Source organism: Falco rusticolus, chromosome 1 (assembly GCF_015220075.1).
Source record: "Falco rusticolus isolate bFalRus1 chromosome 1, bFalRus1.pri, whole genome shotgun sequence".
Lineage (NCBI taxonomy): Eukaryota > Metazoa > Chordata > Aves > Falconiformes > Falconidae > Falco > Falco rusticolus.
Genome location: NC_051187.1, coordinates 114608322 through 114631101, shown reverse-complemented (window position 1 = coordinate 114631101; position 22780 = coordinate 114608322). Strand labels below are relative to the sequence as shown.

The 22780-nt window shown below is 47.0% G+C and overlaps 1 protein-coding gene across 1 annotated transcript in view; it reads right to left on the bottom strand.

The window, feature by feature from the left end:
- Window positions 1-5836: 5836 nt before the first annotated feature.
- RNF150 (ring finger protein 150) overlaps window positions 5837-22780 on the bottom strand; it is a 127971-nt gene continuing 111027 nt past the window's right edge. Inside the window, exon 7 of the mRNA XM_037397036.1 lies at window positions 5837-13814. Coding sequence (XP_037252933.1) covers window positions 13696-13814 — 119 coding nt within the window. The 3' untranslated portion in view covers window positions 5837-13695. The remainder of the gene's footprint in view (window positions 13815-22780) is intronic.

The following is a 22780-nucleotide window of genomic DNA, read 5'->3' as shown; positions in this document are numbered from 1 at the left end:
CTTCCACAACAGAAGGCAAAGCAAGTCCCTAAGATGCAGCAAACAAAGGGAAAACAAACAAACAGCACTTTCCTCTCCAGGGCTCGGTGGGTTTTATAGCACCAGCCCCACGGGTACTGCAACTGCCGATTGCTGCACCCACCCCCCACACCTGGTGGCAGGAATGACCCCGGCTGGTCACCGCTACCCCCATCGCACGCAGCTGGGGGAGTTCGGCAGCTGCTTGTGTTTGGGGCTTCGCTGATCGCAAGCAAACACAGAAGTTGTTTCCCTCAGCACTAACGATCCTTTTCAGAGCAGCTTCACAGCTGACAGTCACCCAGGGTCAATTTTCTGCAAGAAAACCCCCTTCTCTGTTGTCCTTTAGGACAATTACTTATAAAAACATCACCCTGGCCAGAAAAGCACTGTAAGAGACACACCGTGTGTGACTCCCCTCATCCGCTCTTTGGTATTTTCTGACTCTCACACTCAAACCAGCTTGAAAGCAAAACTCATCTCCTGCCTCCCCAGAGTTCCTCCTGAGGCACCTGGTGTGAGGGCTGGGCAGGAGGGACCTGATGGAGCCCAGCAGAGGCCGGTGCCAGGCCCTGCCCCGGGGGGGCACAGCCCCACGCACCAGCAGGGGCTGGGGGCTGCCTGCGGGGAGGCAGCTCTGCGGGGAAGGGCCGGGCAGTGCCGGGGCACAGCAGCTGCCCCTGGGCCGGCAGCCAGCCCCGGTGGCCCAGGAGGCCGGTGGCGCCCTGGGGGGCGTGAGGAGGAGCGTGGCCAGCAGGCGCAGGGAGGGGATCCTGCCCCTCGGCTCGGCCCTGGGGAGGCCGCCCCGGGAGTGCTGTGCCCAGCGCTGGGCTCCCCAGTTCCAGAGACAGGGAGCTGCTGGGGAGGGCCCTGCGGGGGCTGCGCAGGGGGTGAGGGGCCTGGGCACCTCCCGGGGGAGGGCAGGCTGGGACACCCGCGGCTGCTCAGCCTGGGGAAGGGAGGGCTGAGAGGGCTCTGATCGATGGCTGCAGACATCTCCAGGGCCAGCGGCAGGAGGACGGGGCCAGGCTCTTTCAGCGGTGCCCAGCGACAGGGCGAGGGGCAACGGGCACACGCTGAGGCACAGGCAGCTCCCTCTGAACGGGAGGAAGAACTTCTTCACCGTGAGGGTGGCAGAGCACTGGGGCAGGCTGCCCAGAGGGGCCGGGGGGTCTCCTTCTCTGGAGACACTCAGAACCCGCCTGGACGTGATCCCGTGCAGCCCGCTCTGGGTGACCCTGCTTTGGCAGGGGTTGGGCTGGGAGGTCTCCGGAGGTGCCACCCAACCCCGATTGTTCTCTGATTCTGTGAACAACCTCCCTGCTCCTGCAGTGCTGCTGCCAATCGTCTCCCTGCAGGTGAATGCACTCCAGGGTTGGGGGGATGAAGTAATTTACACCTCGAAGCTGTACCGCCAGCCTGTGCTGTGTCTTGTGGGAATGAAACTCAGCTTGGATAGGTAAGGACCTTGGCTGAGGTGATGAATGGTACTAAGGCTGATCCAGATACTGGCTGAATTGTGTCCAGTTAATGGTGTCTGTGTACACATGGGGTTTTTTTTTCATAATTGGGCTGGAATAGGACGTGAGATCCAGCACCCTACAATGGGCATCATGCTCCAGTTTGGGGTTGTGTAGTGTCATCATCATCATCCCTCCAAGTCCCACTCCCACTTGACTACAATTCCCTGCGCAGGGTGACTCTGGCATTCGTGCCTGGGTCTGTTCTTCCACAGACTGATCTGTAACCAAAGCCATGCCAAAATAACCTGCTTTAAAATGTTGTAAGTGTGTGCACAAACGGAAGTTCAACTGTTTTGCTTTAAAAACGCTCCTTTAGCTAAAGTGCAGCTAAAATATGCCATCTTCTTCACCCAGGGGGTCGGGCTGTGGCGGAGGCTGCAGCACTGGCCTCCAGCCCTGCTCTCGCCCCTGTCCTGCTGCTCACGCCACCATCAGTAGTTGTCCTTGCTCGGGTTTCCCTTTGGTTTTCCTCTCTGTGAACAGTCCTGCTCCCCTCCAACAAATCTACTGGGCCAGATGGATGCACCAGCAAGCAGAACCCCTGCTGCACTTACGGCTTTCCTGGGCTTTCCTGCAAATACCCCCCGGGTGACCAGGGGGACCTGCCCAAGCCGGTGTCAAGGGCTAATTGCAGCCCTTCAGTTCAGCGACCTCCGGCCCTCTGTCCCCATCCTGCAAGGTGCTGTGCTCCTCCAGCACCTGCCGACTTGCACCCCAGACCTGGGGGTCTCGTCTGGGGGGACCCCCTGTGCTTCCTCACGCCTGCTGAGACGGCCAGAGAGCTTCCCCCGACCCGTGCGATGGCCAACGGAGGGGGGGGGGGGGGAAGCCTGAGAGGGCTCTGTCCCTTTTATTGGCTGGGGGAGGTGACAGGGACCTCGGGCTGGCACAAGGGGGGACACTCAAGGGACGGCAGGGAAAAACACCCCAGCGGTGCCTTTCACGTATTTAACAGAATAAATACTCCTTATTTTAACTCAATAAACAAAGACAATCCCGCCGGGTGGAGTCATAACCACCGCCGGGTGGGTGCCGTCGGCCCCAGGCAGCCCAGCAGCGCCCGGCGGGGTGCGGGGGGGAGGGGGGGGGGCACCGCACGCCCGCGAATGTCCCCCAACCCCCAACCCCACGGGTGTCCCCCCGGGGCCACGGTGCCCGCCCGGGGCCGGGCCGTGCATTTGCGAGGCGGGGGAGCCTCCTGCCGGAGAGACGCGCTGCGGGGAAGGAGCGGGATGCAGCAGCTGCCTCCGCCCCGAACGATAAACGCCCCTTGGCACGCATTTTTTGGAAACCCTTTCTTCTCATCCCTCTGGGCTGCAAGCCTGCATCACCCTCCAGCCCTTCGCCCCCCCCCCCAGCCCTCACTCCTTCGCCTCCAGCGCCTCCAGAAGCTGAGACTGGGCAGAAAACACCGAACAGCACAACCAGCCTAACAGCCAGCACCTGGGTGGGCACCCCCCCCCCCCGGTGGGCACCCACCCCCCGGCACCCCTAGGCTTTGGGGGTCACTGGCTGGGATGCTCCGCCTGCACGCTGGGTGGGTGCATGCAGGGAACAGCCGACACCCGTGGGTGCTGGGAGTGTTTCCCATCACGGTGCTGCGTGGTACCTTGGATGCGGTCCCACCGTGGGGCTTGTCTCCATCCTCCCTGCCCGGCATCACGCTCCGGCCGGGACCCCCCACGCTGGGCAGGTGAGGAAAGGGCAGTGGGGTCTGGGAAGGGCAGCGGGGCCGTGCTGGGGCACGGCGCAGTGTCCCACTGCGTGAGGTTGGCCCCTGCACCTGGGAAGCGTTGGCACCACAGGGATATAATCGACCTCTGCAAAACCGGGAGCGACGTGGAGGGGGGCGGCTGCCCTGGTGGCTTTACTGCTTTGTGGGCACCTGCTCCCGGTCTCGGCTGAGCCAGGCGCGGGCTCGGTGGGCGGCTGAGCCAGCGCGGCTGCCCCGAGCAGGGACAGAGGAACAACGTCAGCTGAGCTACGGGCTCTGAGAGATGAGCTCTGGGGCTCTGCCAACACATCTAAGGCGTTACCGCTCCCAGACGACTGCTCTGTCCCCCTGCCAGGAGCTACCATGCTTCCTAGCTGGAGCAGGAGGATGGACATCTGCCTGGGCTTCAGCCACCATGGGTCGCTGCCGGCCTCCCTGTGCAAGCCTGTCTTTGCTGTCAGGCGAAAGGATGGACCATAAAGCCAAGCTGCTGAGATGCACGTGTCCAGAAGGATGTCCCCAGGAGCAATGTGGTAGCCTGCAGCAGAGGGTGGCCCAGGCACATGAGGGTGGTGACACTTTCCCGCTGCCAGGGCTTGCTGGCAGCTTGTTTGCACAGGGATCAAAGGCTGAGGAATGAGCTTGTTGCAAAATTACACCCTCACTTACTGAGCACTGATTTCCTATGACTTATCTATGACAGATGCACCAACCCATTAGATGGTTGTGGGCTGTGAAGGTCTCTTATTCCCCCTGGGATGCCCCCAGACCCGATTTGCCTGTGTTACATACAGAACTGCCTTCTCAGAGCATTTTTTTTCCACAGTGGCTCCCCAAGACCCAGTACAGATGACCGCGTCTCCCCTTCAGGTGTGCAGCACAAAGCTGGCTTGCTTTCCCAGCATGGTTGGGGTATCACAGGACAGAAGGGACCCCGGGCTGCACATATCATCGCACGGTGCAAATCTGGGTAAATTCCGTTTGAACCTCGAGCCCTCCCCACCGACCGTGACAGGGCTGAGGGTCACCTCCTTGAATCACAGGAGTGAGTATTATTCGCCTTATTCCTTCTGGAGAAACAAAACCCAACAGAGCGTAGAACAGCACTGCTTTATTTCCATATTTTGACCAGAAACGAATCCCATATATAGTAGAGAAGAGAGTGATGTAACACCAGCCCCAAGTATGTGCTTGCATCCTGGAATTAATTGCCTTACACCCCTCGTTATTTATAGCCCTGATGCCATTCCCAGCAGCTCCACGCTGCGTTCCTTCTGAGCGCGCTGCCTCCTGCCAGATCCGCAGCACTGGCGGCAGCTGTGTTGTGTGTGCAGGTCACATAGCAACTGCGCACAGCTGCCTGCCAAGGGAAACCGGCCCCGCTCCCTCGCTCCCCTGGCCAGTTATTAAATGAAGGCAGAGAACAAAGCAGTGGGCAGGGAGCGAGACGTGTGGGGAAAAGCGAGAGCAGATTCCTTGGCGCTATATATATCTATCTATATAAATCTCAATACCTACAATCTCTTTCCGAAGGCGGCCCGGGGTTTGATTTGGTGAGGAGGGCTTCTGCCCTTGGAGCAGGGCTGGTGGGATGGGGAGCTCCAGGCTGTGCCGCTGACTGGCTGACATGGGTGGGGAGAGGAAAAATAATTCCCAGCATTGCTGATAAAGCCACATTAAATCACACTCGGTTTTCCTCCTCTGAGCCAGCCCGCTGCCCCTGTCGTGAACAGCAAGAGCAAAGCTCAGTGGGAGGGTGGGTGCACAGGAGCAAGGAGGCAGGGGGAGCTGGCTGTGACGCCCAGCCCATGGCTACTGCCTTCCTTGCTCCTGAGTGAGATCCGAGTTAGGGCCCCAACCGATTTGGCGTGTCGACGAGGCCCTGAATGCACTGCTGTGGCTGGGAGAGATGCACGTGTGCTGGCGGCACTGGCCAGCAAGCACAAAACGTGGGCCAGGCTGGGCCCTCGTGGCAGGATGTGGCCCTCCTTCAGGGACTGTTGCCTGCTGCCTTCTGTGCCTACTGGAAAACTCCTCCTTAAGCCTCTTAAAATTTCTTTTAGGCAGGAATTTTACTGTGCCTCAAACCTCTTGTAAGCAGCACACCTATGCTGGATGGCAGGACACCCCCTGGGGCTGTCCCATGGCCCTCTGCTCCCAAGGATGCGGAGCTGTGGCTGACGAGGCAAGAGAAGAGCAGCCGGGAGACCCCTCACAAGGGCCATGCAATTCCCACCGAGGCACGGTGGAGCCGTCACCTTTTAAAGCTATTTTAACACATCACGCCCATCGTCCAGGGTGAGGCTGCAGCTCTCCTCCGGAAGCGGAGGCACTTACCTCCCACGCAGCCGCGGCTGTCCGATCAAAAGAAGCTGAAGGATAGGGGGGACCAGAGCAGTGACTGGGGCTGGAGCGGTGGCACAAGGGCCAGGCTGCCACCTGGGTCCCTTCCTGCTATAGGTTCTGCTCCTGTGAACGTCAAAGTCTGCAGAGGCCGAGTTCAGAAAGAAACAAGCTGCAAGTTCCACACACCAGGAAACGCCACCTTTACACAGTCTGTTAGAAAATATGTACGACACAGTAATCAGATTCGTTTTATTAAAAAACCTGCAATAAAATTCCTTGGAATTCACCATCTTAACTTTGAGAGTTGCAATATTTTACTAGTACATAATAACACAGTCTCACATATTTACATTATAATTCTCTATATAACAAAAATAGCCGTGTTGTACTACTGAATAATGCTTCCAAATATTAGCCTCAACATTTCGGTACTTCCCCCAGTTGAGTCACTGTCCATGCTCTTTAGCATTTACAGTATATAACAAAGCAAGAAGGAAAAAAAAAAAAAAATCCAAAATCTGTGTGCCTCGATTTCAGGCAAATCCCTTTAAGATGATAGTTCTCTGACTCCCACATTTTTCAAGAGAGATAAAGTGCATTGGAGGGGAAGATGTACATGTTATAAAATATCAGAAAAAGAGTTAAAGTATATTTGCAATACTGTACAGAAAGTCACGCTAGAAAAGAAGGCTCGCTTCACAGACTGCTACTGCACTGTTTTGGCAGCAAGTCACAGGTAGCGGGGCGGGGCGGGGGGACAGCTAACGATAAGAAAAAGAACCGCCTGTGCACCGTGTGATTTTGCCACGGTCTTCTCCTAGGTGTTTCACAAACAAAAGTGCAGCCATCTAGAGAAAGGAAATTTTTTTTTAAAATGTGAAGATGAAGGGTGGTTTCCACAGTCAAACACGACCTGGCCAGCCTGCAGAAACCGACTGCCTTATCAGCAAACCAGCTTCAGTTCAGACAGGTTCCCATCTCGAGGGAGCCCCGGTGCAACCAGAGCCACAGCATGTGGGCTGAAGGCCTCCCAGTAAATCCACTCCTCCTGTCCAGAGCAGGAGCAATTACCTTGGAGAATTTCACTGGGACAGGCCATTGCCTCCAAACTGGAAGTTATTTCGGTAAGCTGTGCGCTGATCCATATGGTATTTATTTAGTTAGTGATTTTTCTTCCCTTTTTAACACTGGCATTTGCTGGTATGGCTGTGCAGCGTGTGAGAAGAGACGTGGCTGGAAAAAACTCTGGAGCCATCACTGAAAACCAGGATACTTCTGCTCTGTCCATGAACTGCGTACGAATGGGACGCCACATTTTTTTGGTTTGCTTATAAACTACTCTAAATAAAAATAGTTCTCTTCTGGAAATGGATGGAATGTATATTTTGACAAGTACAAAACCATTTTAAATGTTCACTAAATACAAGGAACATTTTGCTATAAAAATCACAGACCCTCCCACCCGCTGTCCCCTCTTTACATTTCTAATTATAAAATGGTACCGACATTTCAGGTTCCTAACATGAAACAAGCTGGAAGGATGGTATTACGTATACATACAAAACGTTTAGATATTTGACATCTGAAATAACTGTATACATTCAGAGCAAACAAGCATCTTGATCTTGCTATTGTTTGTAATGCTACACAGGACTGAAGAATCAAGAAATAAACAAGAAAGGGAAAACGTTTTTTTTTTTTCTCCTCTCCCCCCCCTTTTTTTTTTTCCCTCCTGGCATTCACTCCAGAAAGAAAGAACTTCCACTGATTCACAATTAAAATAGTTGAGACAAGATTAATTTCAGATGGAAAATTAATCCATTGGCTTTTCATTCGAAATCCACAACACCTTTCATTCATCTTTCTTCTCCATTTCTCCCCTTGAAATGTAGCTCCTGCTCAGAAGGTGTTTTTTTTTTTTTTTCCTTTGAAAAAGAAGTGCCAAAGAAGAGAAAGAGAGCAGAGTGGGTTTCCAGCTGGGCAGGGGAAGCTGCGCGGCAGAGGGCAGCCTGCTCCTCACCCGCCGTCCCAGCCCGCCGCTGCCATCTGCTATGCGAACAAATGCAGACTAGAAAGTCCATCTGGCGTTCCTCTTTCAACTGCGAAACCATCAATTAGTTCAGGTAACAGCTTGGTAAAATAAAAGAAGCACTTCTGTTGGATCAATCGCCCCCCTTTAAAATGTCTGCAAAAACAACGCCTCCACCCTCATTTTCCCTCACCCCTAAATACTTCATGACATTGTTTTTCACCGCTTGCGTTAACCGAGCCCATTCATTTCTGTCACGCTGGTTGCCCCATATACGCTCACACATTTTGCATCTATAAACCAAATGAATCAACGCTTGGTGTTCTTCAATGGAGCAGCAATCCCAGTCAGCACTGCTTATGAAGAAGCTCAGCTGCCCTGAATCTGCCAAAACCCCACAGTCCACCTTTCATTAGGCTCTCAGGCTGAACTTAGGCTGGCCCCTTGCCCCCACGCCAAACCAGAGCAGTCCCACCTGCTACAAGAGATACAGGGAGCACAAAATGCAAGAGAGGAAGCGATGCAGCGTTAGCTTGATCCCATAATCTCCTTCCCCTGCAACAAAGGCTCACGCTAGAACAAACATTCGCGAGAGGGGCTGGTAAAGGAACGTGCTGGACTTCTCTACCATTTCAGTCCAGCAAAACACAGGCCTCCCAACAGAAACTAAGCACTCTCTCTTCTGTTTATGAGAGTCAGCTTGTCCTGGCCCCTGTTCCTGGCAGACCTGTAACTTTGGCCCTACAACAGGGATCTACAAGCACAACTAATGGTTAAAAATAGTCCATTATTGCTAACGAACAGAAATCAATAAATTACTATTGGTTTTCTTGGTTTGCCCAGCTTATAAATTCCTGTTCCTGGCTTATTTCAAACTATGTGCTTAGTCAGGAGCTTTTCTACAGAGACCACGAAGGAACGAGCCTCTAACAACCGCAGCCTGGGAGCTTCCCAGCTGCCTGGGCTGAAAGGCATTTCCCGCTGTTACGTACAACCTGTGTCGTCATTTCAGTACAGACCAATCGTCACAACAAGGACTTGCAGTTCAGCAATGTATATATCAGGACCTGTGCCCCCATCTCTGCCCGTTCATCACAGAATCCGCTCAAAGGGCTGTGGCATATATTCAAAGGAAAAAGTCTGTAAGGCAAAACGCTGGAAAATCTATACGACGACTGCACTCCAGGTTTAACAAGAATGGCAAATAAAACACACTTTATGGAAAATCTGTAACTGTGTTGTACCGATGACTAGAAGTATACACAGAAGCGTTAAGTGATCTGCAGACACCTGCCAGGGCAACCTGTCCATACGCAAAGGTCTTCTGAGCCAGACATTTTTCAAATTAGATAAGCACTTAGCAAGGGGGAAAGGAGGGTGGGATAACAGGTTTGACAACAAAAACTTTGGAGCACAAAATGCATATTCTTTGAGAAAGATTAAATTCAGAGCTGGATCTATCAAGAGGTGCTTGGGTTCAGTTTGTTAACTAAAATCAGAATATCTCCCGAACGAGTCATTAAACAAGAGACCAAGTACTGCTCCCTTCTTGCAGTGGCTTCCTCTGGATCTGATCCAGGGGTCATTAAAGTACCGAGATCCGAGGGAACTCTTACCGTATGGGATTCAATAACTGTTTTTTTTCCAAATTGCCTCTATAAAGCCTTTTTCTTTAGTGCCACAATCTCCCCCATGCAAAAGTCTAACAACAGCAGCCGCTTCTATTTTTGTTACCATATAGTTTCCATAGTCATACCAATGCACTTTTATATGCATACATGGCAATTTAGTTCTATAGAATACTTAAAAGAATGAACTGCAGTACTGTGATTTTCTTGATCCTGGTTTTGAGGCTATCAAGCAGTCAGAAAATAAAAAAAACCCCAAAACCTCAGCTAGTGCCAGACCTGTATCCCCACCAGGATGGGTCAGCTGTGGGGAAGCGATGGAGAGCTGGTGCCCTGCACATCTCCATACACACATTAGGTCATTTTTGAATGCAAAATTCTGCCCATGTAACTTTTTATGTGTCCTACCTACTGAACAGACCTTTGGGAAGGCAGTTTAGTGAAACCCATGAAAATCAAAGGATACTCAGAGCAGTCTCTGTCTGTCCCAAGTTTCACCCTGTGATCCAGCCTCAGTGAAGATGAGCCCCACCAAGGCGAATGCTTCTCCCACCTACTACGTGGTCATGGAAAAGAAGGAAAAAAAGAGCCTCAGATGACCAGACAGGAAGAGCTCAGAGAGAGACAAGATCAGCTTAATGACAAGAGTGCCTTGCTCAGAGAGCTGTGCCCCCCCTGGCACTGGCCCTGCGCAGGAGGAGCCCTCTGCCCTGTGCTGGCGGACAGTCACAGCGCCAGCCTGCAGAATTATGTGCATGAGCAATTGTTCGTCAGAGGGCACCAGAGGATTTTGCTTTCTCCTGGCTGTGTGCTAAAGGCTGCTCTCCCTTCCGAACAGGCAGTGCTGCATCCCTGGCATCGACATCCCACGTATTTAACGCCACAGCCCAAGCTTAGTGGGCAGCAGTACTGAGGACTCACACAATGCTCAGGATAGGACTGATCTTGCCCAAAGCTTCAAATCAGGAGGTTTCATTTTACCCTGTCATGAATCTCAGTGGAGAGACTCATGTAAGCAAAATTGTGCATGGGCACATAGAACTGCAAAATTAAGGCTTTCATATACGTTACAAACATACATCTGCAGGTCTTACTATTTAGGAAGCACCTCAAATTCCCAAGGCATTTCACACGTTATATATACAAAGAATGTTGTCAGCCAGGTCCTGCTTTAGGAAAACATTTCTATTTGACACAGGGGCTTAATTATGCTCATAGAAGACCTGTTAAAAATAACGTACAAGTCCAAAATCAGCAATAAGTGCTTTTCTGAAAAAGGACGGAATAAAACATCTACTTAAGTGCTTTCCAAAGTTTTGGCTTCAGTGATATGTAACCTGGCTTTGCGCTTGTTATCACTTAACAGTAGAACACCTGAGCAGAGGGATGGAAAAACCTCTTTCCTGAGTGAAACTGCAGGTAGAACTGGGAAAACGAAAGCAGAAAGGCTCCTGAAGCAGATTTGCTAGGATGTCTCTTTTGAAAGACCACAGTACAGTGATATGTAAAAATGTCTCACCCAGCCTAGACCCTGTCGCTGCCAGTGGGCCACCTGTGGACCCTGAGGGACCACAACGAGTATGGGATACTTAGGAAAAGAGCACGCAGTGTGATTCCTCTCCAAAAAGCCTTCATTAACTCCTAGAAATATGGGCAGAGTCTCAGTTACCATCCATGTGATGCCCCTTTAGGACAGCTCCCTCTGATGATTTTGCTGGTCAAAGGACCCAGCTCAGTATCAGCTGGGAGCTTCACCTCCTGCCTTGCTTTTCGACAGACCTCGCTTGCTCTGCTGTGGGTGACTCCGCTATAGCAACAGGTAATTGGTCAATCCATCATTAAGATTAACTTAATTAAGTTTGTGAAATAAAACAAAGACTTTGTGACAGCTCCTCTGAAACACAAACGGTTTGGCCAGGAGTTTTTTGTCTGTGTGCTGGGCTGCAATGGGTGGACACTGAGACATCACTGACAACTTGGACATTGTGTTTGTGATGTTCCTGTGACATGTAGCACCCAGGCTCCAGCGCTAGAGAAGAAACTGGACCAGTGTGTGTACTTTCCATAGAGAGATCTGAGTGTGTATTACCACCTTCACTCTTTCCCCTGCAGTAATTTCAGATGAATTTCATTCCTGTGTGAAGGGCCACTATTTGGTGTAAGCACCACTTAAATCCCATTTCAACACTATCTCCAGAGCTAAAGTGGAGCTGATGCAGTACCTTGTGCAAACCCTCTGGTGTAGGGCTGAATTTCACCATCGGTTTCCCCTAATGCTGTGGGCCTTTCCCATAGCAGCAAGGAATAGAGAAAACAAAAAAAAAAAAAAAAAAAAAGGAAAAAAAAAGAAAACACAATTACAGAACCACAAATATCAGGAAGAGTGACCTAGCTCTGCCCTCTGGAATGATGTCTAACTTTTTGAATCAAGTGGATTTCCAGCTGCCTGTATCTCTTTAATTAAAAAGTGATGTCCTTTCAAATGGCTTTATAAAAATGTAACGGCACATTTCCGGATCACGGTTTTGAAGGATGATTAGGCTGTGCTCTTTGCCTCAAAGTTACCCTGCAATTTAGGGACTGAGAACATCACAAAAATTAAGGTACAAAATGAACTGAGTTCTAACTGGACCGAAAAGCACGGAATATAATTCTTCCTTCTTCCTGTACTGAAGAAGTAAGTCAGCCAAAATTTTAGGGATAGTTCTAAACACATTTGCTCCCGAATAAGATCTGACAAACTGAATTTTGGCTGGAAATTGGTTTCCACATCTAACTAGTAATCCACAAGGAGATTAAAGGCAGCAAGAACCCTAACAGTTGCATTCTGAGATGCTGCCATGACACCACCAAGTCAAAATGTTTGACCTCTCCACGAAATTTCGATGCAAGATGAATTGTTGATTCTATGGACTTACTCAGGAGGCAGTAATGTGATGCAAACCATCTGACTGTCACAGAAAGCATGTACTCTTGTGTAACAGTAAGCTAAAAATGCTTCTTCACAGTTGAGTATTTTGACTGAAAAACAAAATCGTACACTGAACAAGTGATGATAAGCTTTCTCCTGGAAAGCAGAGCTCGGAATGAATTAAATAATCATCACAGATCATTATTATGTAGATGTTTTGACTTACGATATAGTTCTGTTTATTTTCAAATTCCCTCCCCTCTGCCCAACATATTTTGGTATATATATATCTATATACAAATTGCAAGTATTCCATTACACTTGCGACAATGTTGACAGAGACTCTGGAGGGCAACAAACCACCTGAACTCCTGTGTTTGAAAAGAAGCAGACAAAACCTGCCATCCAAACTTAAGAAGTGAAACGCACTGAGAAAAAACCCAAAATAAACCAGGAAGTAAACATTTCAGCTAGCTGCTGCCTCCTTCATTAGCAGTTTCTGACACCGGTATCAGCATCTCCAGACCCTTTCTAAGAATATTCTTGTCAGCCGCATAATGCACAGCTGTTAACAAGCTGCCTCTGGAAACCTCTGCAACACTCCTTTAGCCTACTGGTCAGTAAAATTTAGAAAAGACACGATGTTGTACTAGATTGTCTTTTCTAGCCACTGAATTGTGATTTGAAGGAAGGCCATTAATGTGCTGACAACTGCTAATAGCATAAAATAGAGCAAAGGACTACAAGGACAGAGTGAAGGCTTAAGCTTTTCTTTCTCTCCTTCACACTGTACAATACTTGCCTAGAACAGAGCTCCAAATAACAGCCAACACAATGCAGTTTTAACCCAGATCTCAGCAATCTCTGATAATTCAGAGCTCTCTTGCAAATAAAGGCCTTCCCAATATACCATTTCCAAGGCTCCCACTTAAGGAAAGCAGGCTTCCCTTTAATGCAGGGTGCTGGTGCACCATCCTTCTGAAGCCACATGTACTTCATGCAGAAACAACAAGGCAGTGATAAATCTTGGGATTCAGATCATGAAGTGACCAGTGAATGGGAATTCAGATTTCTGGACTGAACTCTTGAAAAAGCTGGGGTCAGTCAACTGAAACAGAGTGTCCGTCCATAACAAACTATAAACAAACAAACAAACATAACAAACATATGCCTTTTCAAAAAAATAGAAACAAACCCCCGATCGAACAAGTGTAGAAAACACTCAAGCTGTCATTTCAGTTGCGTATTTATGAGCCACTGAAGAGTTACATGACCGCTTTCAAGCACGTGGGTAAACTGGAAGCGTTCATCTCCCATGTGAACAAAATGAACGTATGTAGATGATGAAATCGCATCCAGGCAGACACAACTGTTGCTATTGCTTTTCGTGACCATCTCAGAATGGAGTGTGCAGGAGTGACAGTGCTCTGGAGGCATGTGCATGACTGGTCCAAATCCTAGAAAGCTGACTCGGTCCCTCCCTGTGACCCTCCCCTGTAGTTTAGTGTTGGATCTCTGTTCGTTTTTCAAGATTTCACCTCTTCGCAGTCTTGATCAGTGGAAAGCTCCACATCGGACAGTCCAACCTCCATTGCCATAATCAATGAAATATCTGAATCACTGCTGACTGCTGGCTCCTGTTCATCTGTGAGGGTAGAAAAGACAGGAAAAGGGCATTATGGTCATGTCGTTCTGTCAATGTATTATGCTTTTTAGTTCTGCAGAGGGGACCCAGAGGTTTCTCCACCCCTGAGGTTGCGCTTCAACTCCAAACTGTGCTCTTCTTCAGTATCCATCTAAAGCATTTTAAAAAATCAGAAAGTTCAAGCCATCAGTAGCGAGAAACACAATGTCAAGGAGCCTGGATGGGTAACACTTTCTTCTCCTAATCCCCCTAGGACTCTCCAGCCAGGCCCTTCATCTCCCTGACCTTCCTCCCACCACCTGAGCACTTTGCTCCCTGTACCCTTTTATTTCCTCAACCTGGCACCATCCTACTCTCCCCACAAAGGCAGCAAGTTAAGGACAAAGCCGTGGGCACCTGGGGGAGTGAGTCAGCCATCAGGAAAACATTTCTAACAAAAAAAAAAAAATCTGCCCAAACCCTCACTGGGTGACAGAATCTCTGTTAGCGGAGACTTTTAAGAGGGTGCTAGGCTAATGTCTGGAAGGAGTGGTACAGGTGGCGTTAGTTCTGCCCCAGGACTCAGGACCAGGCTACCTGCCTTCTCAGGTGCTTTCTCTCATCCTTTTCCACTCCATTTTCTATTCACCATTTCCTTAAATTTGAAGATACCTTGCAGGTTCTTGATCCAGGCCAAAGGCATCTACTTTAATCCACCATGATCCCAAATACAGTAAGAGTCAGATTATTGACTTTTGCCAAACTGCAAATCCCATCAAACTACAAGTGTAGGAGTAAAAACTTGTTTTTGTTTTGATCCCACAGCACTTACTATGTGTGTATTTAGTAGCAGATAAGGCCAACAGATTTTAAAGGACTAAAAGCTAATTTTATTTCAAGAACAATCAGGAGGAGCAAAGCACACTGGGTGTCTGGGGAGATCTTCAAAGGCACAAAGCTCCCATAGGTGGCTGAGTCCCTGAGAGAAAAAAGTTGATGGCTCATATTTTCAAGTGATTTAATTACAATGATGATAGTTATACTATACATATACTATAACAAGAGAATATATTTAAATCGGTGGCAGTTTTTTCTTTACATAGTTTACTTTCCAGACAATGGAAGCAATGCTCGATTGATGCTAAAAAGTCTAAAAGTTGGTATCTAAGTAAGTAAGAAACATTACAGAGGAGCCAGGAAAATAATAACTCCTCACAGTTTAATTATTCACTTGAAGCTAAGTGAGCACAATTAGTCTCCTCTCAAAAGCTGCATGATTTTTAAATCTGTTCTAGAGAAAAAACCATGTATTTACTTGTACTAGGATTAGACCTCACCTTCTGCGGAGAAAGCTTGAGTGGAATCTGTATTATTCAAACTAAAAGAGTCCGTGCTTTACTTTACAACCCTTCCCAATTTTCACCCTGGAGTATTTTTATACTTTCCTGATTACAAGATAAATAATTAACGCACACAACCTCTTTACAGCTGTATCTTTTTTTCACTGTCAATATGACAGTAGTAAAACATTTCAAGGCCTTGCTTCTGACTACAAAAGTCCTCCACTGGAGGGGGAGGAAGTACTTACAAACTGAGTATCACCTGCAGACTTCAGTGGCTTCAATTACATGGAACCATTAGCTGAACTGCTAGATCCAAGAGTACAAAAGTGCATCACAGACACCTGTATGACCTAAAGCATCATCTGTAGGGGCAACAGCTCCCCGAACCAGAATGATGCGGTTCCAGGCCACTGGGTGATCTATCATTCCTCTATAACTAATAGGATTCTTAAAAACAATGAAAATGATGCCTCAAATGTTGACCTAAGAGCAAGTTTATATTTGCACGACAGAGTTCCTGAGGCTTAGCCATGTTAAACAGCCGCTTGGCGTACTCCTGGGAGAAAGGTGATTTTCATCTGAACTAGCTGTGCCGGAAAGAAGGTCTGACTCAATGGTGACAGCCGCACGCACGCCAAAGAGGCAGCCTGAGCTGCCAATACCAAATGTCAGCATCAAATGAGAAGCGTTTTTGGTGCTGAAATGCTATTTCAAGAATTGTTGTTTTTTCTAGGGTTGCACAGCAGAGAAAGATCTTAACTGGGTTCAAGACAGGCAGACGTGACAGAAGCAGATTTACAGCTCACCTACCAACCGCCTAACCTATGTACAGGAGCACCCACTTTCCAAACAAGCTAATTTGAGTTTTACATTAAAAATCCTACACAATTATTCAAATTCCTGGCTCTTAGCGTCTTTCCACAGTGTGGGCTTTGTAGCTTGTCTTTAGAACTGAAGTGCAGGTCAGTAGGAACAATGAACAAAAATGTCCATGCCTGTGCCCTGGCATTGCTTTTCCAGCACTGTGGAAGTGCCTAGAAACATGAATGCTTCAACTTCCTTGCTTGCTAACAGTGTGGTGGTTTAAAACCCTAAAGCTACCATCTGCTGCTTCAGCAGAGTGAGGAGAAAAACTCAGACACCACCAACCCTTACACCTTCCCCCTCAGGGAAGGGGTCCGCACTGACATTTCTTTGGAAGACACAGACAACACAAGGAAGTTAATGCACCCCTCAGCATTACGTGCTTGCTCTTGCCAACAGGAGTCCTACTACTGATCCCAGCATGCACAGAATGAAACTCTGGGATGCTTGCATCAGTTACGGATCAGCTGTAGGTAACTCTGGCTGTGAGGTCTACAAACTGCCTCACCGTGGCTACCACACACAACACAGGCTTTCTAGACTGCGTGGGATTTTTTTTTTTTTTTTTTTTTTTTTTGGCTGGCTGCTCAATAACACGAGCCAGCAGTGTTAGTGACATTTGTTAAAGGTAAGCAAACCTCTACTAAACTGCAAGTGCCAGGAGCTTAGCCTGCATTTTGCATCCTTGCTTTTTAGATCCTATTTACAATGACAAAGCTTATACAATCACACAGCTTGTATAAAAGATGCCCAACTCACTGTTAAGAATTTTCATGGGCTTTCTGCAAGTTTTCTGAAATTTGGTGGTTTTCTTAAAGCCCTGAAGTCAGGCGAGGATCTCAAGTTTCAGTGAAGATCTCAGCTTTCACTTAAAAATAAATGAATCTTAAGAAGTAAAAAGGAAATAAAGACTTTTTCAAAAACGTATCTCTAACTTCTAGACAGATTTTATGTTGATATATCTGATTTGCGACTTAGATGTTTGAGATTGGCAATCCTGTCTAACAACACACACTATAACACTTCCACCGTGTTTTACAGCACCTGACACCACAGGCATAAAGCCTCTTGCTTAACGAAGCAAAAGGCACATCCCAAGCTGCTTTTCAGCCCAAGTGTCAGTGCCTACAGCAGGCAACTGTAGACCTCACTGCCACATTCCTCTCATGTCAGCGAAACGCAATACACCACAGCATGCTGCCTACTTCCAGACAGACTTTTTCCATTCACTCATATTCCCTGACACACATTCATTTGAGAGGTGCAATAAACCAAACTCCTCCTCTAGCCAATATTACTTTAATTATGCGAATGCAGGAAGAATATCACCATGTAGATATGGAACTGCCTTACATAACAGTGGTACAGCCCTTGCTTATTGCAAAGTTCATTAATTTATGTTTATATTTGAGTACACTTGCAACCAAACAAAGATGAAAATAGCTAATTACTCCGGTGCTTTAAAAACATTAAGACTGTACACAAGTAACAGTTACCTACTGTTGCTGCTGCTCCTAACGCTTTGAGTAAGTCTGTAGCGGTTGTACACTAATAAATATTCCAAAAGAAGAAGGTCATACGATGGCTTTCCAAGAAACTGATACTGTTTGCAAGAGTCTTGGGAGGGACCTAAGCATTCAACAGGGAGTGAAAAGTGCATTTACAAAAACCTTCATCTGTCATGTGTTTGTAAGCATAAAGGCACGGGCAGAAATCAAGATGTTTTAGTAGGGTCTGCAGTGACAGGACAAGAGATAACGGCTTTAAACTAAGAGGATAGATTTAGGTTAGATATTAGGAAGAAATCCTTTACTGTGAGGTGGTGAGGCACTGTCCCAGGCTGCCCAGAGCAGCTGTGGGTGCCCCATCCCTGGCAGTGCTCAAGGCCAGGCTGGACGGGGCTGGGAGCAACCTGGGCTGGTGGGAGGTGTCCCTGCCCGTGGCAGGGGGCTGGAACTAGATGATCTCTAAGGTCCCTTCCAACCCAAACCATTCTACGATGCTAGGATTCTATATACTTGTAATGACACACTCGAGGATGAGGAACAAGCTGATGTAACTGTGGTGGGTTTTGAACTCACGGAGGCCTCACTCCTGCTCACCGCTGTGCTCCTCCCAAGAAGGCCACATCCAACACTGTGTTCTGATGTCCCTAGGACATGGGCAGTGCTATGGGGCTTTCCTAAAATTGTTCCTGCTTGCCCCAGCGGCTGAGATTTCCCCCAAGCTCACAGAACCAGAAAAGCTGCAGAACCCCATGACTGGGCTAAAAGGCTCATGAGCAATTTGCATCCAGGAAATCAGCAGAAAAATAACACACTAAAATGTTATACAGCAAAAGATTCTCAGCATTGAATGCGTATAAGGTTTGTCTACGATGACAGACCTTTTTCCCTCTCTGGACCCTCAGGTAGCTCTCTGCTATTACACCCATTTGTGAGTAAGCACGGAAGTATCGATTATTACATGTCAAATGAGAGCGGCCAGCAAGTGTGTAATTCGTCTGCTGAAAGTGTAACTAAAACCAACACCCTCCTATTCTTGTGCATTAAAAACTTGGGCCACAGCAATAAACTATTCAGTTGGGAGACAGTTCTCCCTTCCCTCATTTATTATCAGCTCTCCATGAACTAATTCAGCATACTCAGTCCTGCTCCACACACAATTAAACTGTTACACAGAGCTGTGCAGCTGCTAACGGCCTTCTTCATCTTGTGACAGTCACAGGAATCAGAGGGTAAGAAAAAAGCTGCTACCGAGCTGCTGACCTAGGTGTAACCCATTTGCGTAGCCATAAAGTGAGCGTTTAGCACAAGAAACAAATCTTGTTTTGCGCAGATCTCCTGTTCTTGATGGTAGGTGCCCAGCTTTGAGGAGAAATGAATAATTATTGATTGATCCATCTAATGAAATGCTGTGAAAAATTCAGCTGGCAGAAGCTGGCAGAAGTTGTACAGCAGATAATGGGATTGTCTAAAACCTCATTTTGACAATATACAGCAAAACGTGGACTTGATTTCATTACTCATTTCACATTCTCACCATGGTGAAATACACATTTCAGAACTCCTAATTTTCTGAAGATAGAACATGAAATCCCTGATGACAGGTATGCTCGCAGATCTAGATAAATATCTAAAATTTATCTGTTAGCATGAACCTTATTCCAGTCTGGGGCTTGCTTCTACTAAACAAACATTGCCTCCAGGCAGGTATGTCTAGAAGCATTTTGCTCTGGAAGAAACCAGAAATGTGACCATCTCCTGGAGCTCTGAGGACCTGAGAAGAAAACATATCCAGGCTCATTAGAGGCATTGATATGGAATCTTTACCAAAACAGATTCTGTTCAGCATGAAGCCACAGCAAACTGTCAACGCAAGCAGTGTTATTCAGATTGTTTCCATTATCAGAACAACGAGAACACTATTCGTCACATTTGATTTATGACAGCCTGGAGCCCTCTAGTTTTCTTTGCTCAAGAATGCACTTCACCATACAGAGTTTACTGCTCTCTGCTACTGCGGCCCTGCCACAGCATCACTTTGCTGCTTATAGTCTAAAAGGAGGAGCATGGTCCTATGAAGTTAGTACCTCAAATAGCAACCCCTTCCACTTTATTGCTAAGACCCTCTCCTTCAAAAAATTACCAGTTCTTAAAATCATTCTCAAATTAATCATCCAATACTTCTTATTGAATCATTTTACAAGTCTCAAATACTTCCATGTCATCTTGATAATCGTAACACTTTAGAACAGGCTATAACTGCACTAAGAAAAAACAACTGAAATAAAACACACAAAGAAATGCCTATAAAATCTTTAACACAAAAGCAGCAGGGGGAATATGTTTGAGGAGAAAGGGTTATAAAAAACCTGTTACTATGCAGTCCTTTTGTACAAAGAGGCTAATAAAATGGATGAAGAAATCTGGCCAGCTACAACTGAGAACAAAGTACTGGGGAAATACTTTATTGCTGTTCCCTAGCATCAGAGACACGCTTATCTGAGCAGCAAGGGGAAAAAGTACTTGAGCATGGTAACTGCTTTTGGAAGAAAAGGTTAAGAGTCTTTTCCATAAATAACAAGCCAGAGCTCTGTGAATGTATTAATGGCAACAGGGCCTCATCCAGTGGATAAAGCAGATGATGTCTGAAACACATTGCAAAGAACATCCGAACATCAGCACACCAGGAAGAACCAAATGCCATGACGTGGCAAGATTCATCCAAGACAACATTTCAAGAATGTGTTAAACTGAATGAAACCCCGAAGCAGTTGAGAGACTGGGTGACATAAACACTAGACTCCCTCCCAAAGAAAACTTGTTTTTTCTTCTTACTGCGTGAAAAGGCAACAAACTTTCTTCCCTTAATCTTTCTCTAGGATATATGTTTTGGGAGAATGGCATCTCTTAACGGAAAACAGCCAAAGCCACAGTTCCCTGTCTTCAAACACCCTGCAGTACAAAGGGGTAACATCATCATCATCATTCTGGCCTTCACTGATTCTGGGTAGCCAGGTAAGAACCCATAAACCTGATTTTTTCAGTTACAGCATTAACCTGCCCATTGTCTGACTCAAGCATATCTTCTAGTAATTTCGGCTACAGTTGCAAGTACTCAGCACTTCTAGAAATCATATACAGTATCTCAAGTCAAGTATCAAATAATGAAGAGGAAATTATTAGCAATACAACCAACTTTCTGAAGCCTAAATTTGGAACATGTTGTACTTAAAGGAATAAAATTTAACACCAGTTACTCCAGAAGGCTATTTGTGTTTTGGCAAGACCAATAAACTAATTTTCATAAACAGCATAGAAAGTATCGGCACCCAAATGCTCTCTCCCAAAAATAGGGGGGAAAAATCTGTCCAAATAAGGACATGTGATATAAAACACATGGAGCAGAGCACAAACACATTTGCAGAAAGCTGAGCAAAAGGGGAAGAACATGTACCAGATGTTCTTGCAGGGAGACAGTTGGGCCCAATTGGCGGGAAAAGCAAAGTTGGTGGGTTTTTTTTTCATTGAATAGCTATATCTATCTTTAATGAGCATATACTAGCTCCTTGGGATTTTGTCCACGAATCAGAACACAAGGCCTTTGAAATTCACAGCACTTATTAACATTATTTTAGGAGTCAACACTTTGGAGATGTGTCTTCTCTCTAAGCGAGGCTGGCTGACATTTTGGGATCTCTTGATCAGCTGCCTTAGTGCGGAGCTGCCAACCCTCTCTGTGATACTATGAGCATGCCTCTGCCAAGTATGACACAAGAAAACTTAGTATCTTTACTGTCAGTATACTTTCCACTTTCGCCTTACTTTTATGGGTCATGCTCGTCACATTCCTGCCCTGGGACCAGCAGGGAAATTCCTTCTGTGGCCTAGATACTGCAGTATCATTTTATCTTCCCATGACTACTCTTTCCTCTTTCCTTCTGGAAACACTGTCAAAATATCAGAAAGATTACCTGAACAGTCAACAGAGTCATCACACTAAGGTCCCTTGCACTGACCTCTGTGCGCTTGTTTCAGCTAATCCCCATATTCGAGGTCCTTCACAATTTATCTGCACATCTGGTCATGCTACGAAGTAGTTTCTTCCATCTTTAACTGATCCCATTCTTCAGTCCTGCACTCTCCGCTTGTTTGATTGCCAGACAAGAACCACTCTACCTCCTTCACAACAGGGCATCCAGTCTCTTAAACCTTTGCAAAGCTGCTTTTCCTTTTTCCCTCCAAACCTTCCCATTGTCTGAAAGGGGAGAGCAACAGCGGGATGCTGCTGCACACCCTCCTCAGCGGTCACCGCTGGTCATCTTCAGTGCCCAAATACTGCACCAGATGCACCTCTGGTCAGGACAGCATGTTCTTCTGATGTCCACAGAAAGTTTCAGAAAAATAAACGCAAATGCTTTTCATTCAATGTACAGATTATTAGAAATGACTGTTTTTTAGAACATGCAAAATTCTTCATGTATTTGATTGAAAATCAGAAATGAGATCTCCCATAAAAAGGGAAAAGATTCAAAAATACTGAAGCATGGGGCTGAAACTACATGACAGTTTTGATTCTCAAGTACCTTTGCTCCCTTTGGTAATGTATTAAATAGTCAAAGGTCTTTAATTCCGAAAGCACTTAGCCACTTTTGGTAACATCCCGCCGTTTCCTACATCACACTAAGAATTATAAAAAACATTAGATTCAGTTTTCCATTTCAATTTAAACAAAAATTCTAATTCAACTCATCAGCAAACTCACTCACAAAAAAGCCTCTCGGGCCCAGACTGAACTAAAATCACTGTTATTGTGCAGTCCCAAGCACTGTATGAACACTTCATGTGCAGGTATTACTCTCTGATCATTTCTATTACTCTTGCATTTAATTTCTCTGTGGGCAGACAAAGTTTCTGACTTAGCTGGAGTACGGATCCCTGTACCAGCAGCATGCCAGAGCCAAGAACTGGATGCCCAGCCCCGCTGCCTTAGCTCACCCTTCTGCCACCTACTCTGACTCAGCGCTGCTAGTCCTTTGACTGGCCAGGGAGTTGACTTAATTTACAAAAAACATCTGCAAACTACCCTGGAAACATTTTTTGCTAAGCTAGCAGCTAAACAGGCTGGCTCAGTCAGAAGGCAAGTAGTGCAGCCAACTTCAGGAAAGAAGCATTCAGAGAGAAAGGAAGGGGAAGGGACCCCGCCTCACACCTGACATCTGCAAGCTGTCCCTGTGGTACCATGATGTTATATGTCTAAAACATCAGTTGTGGCATG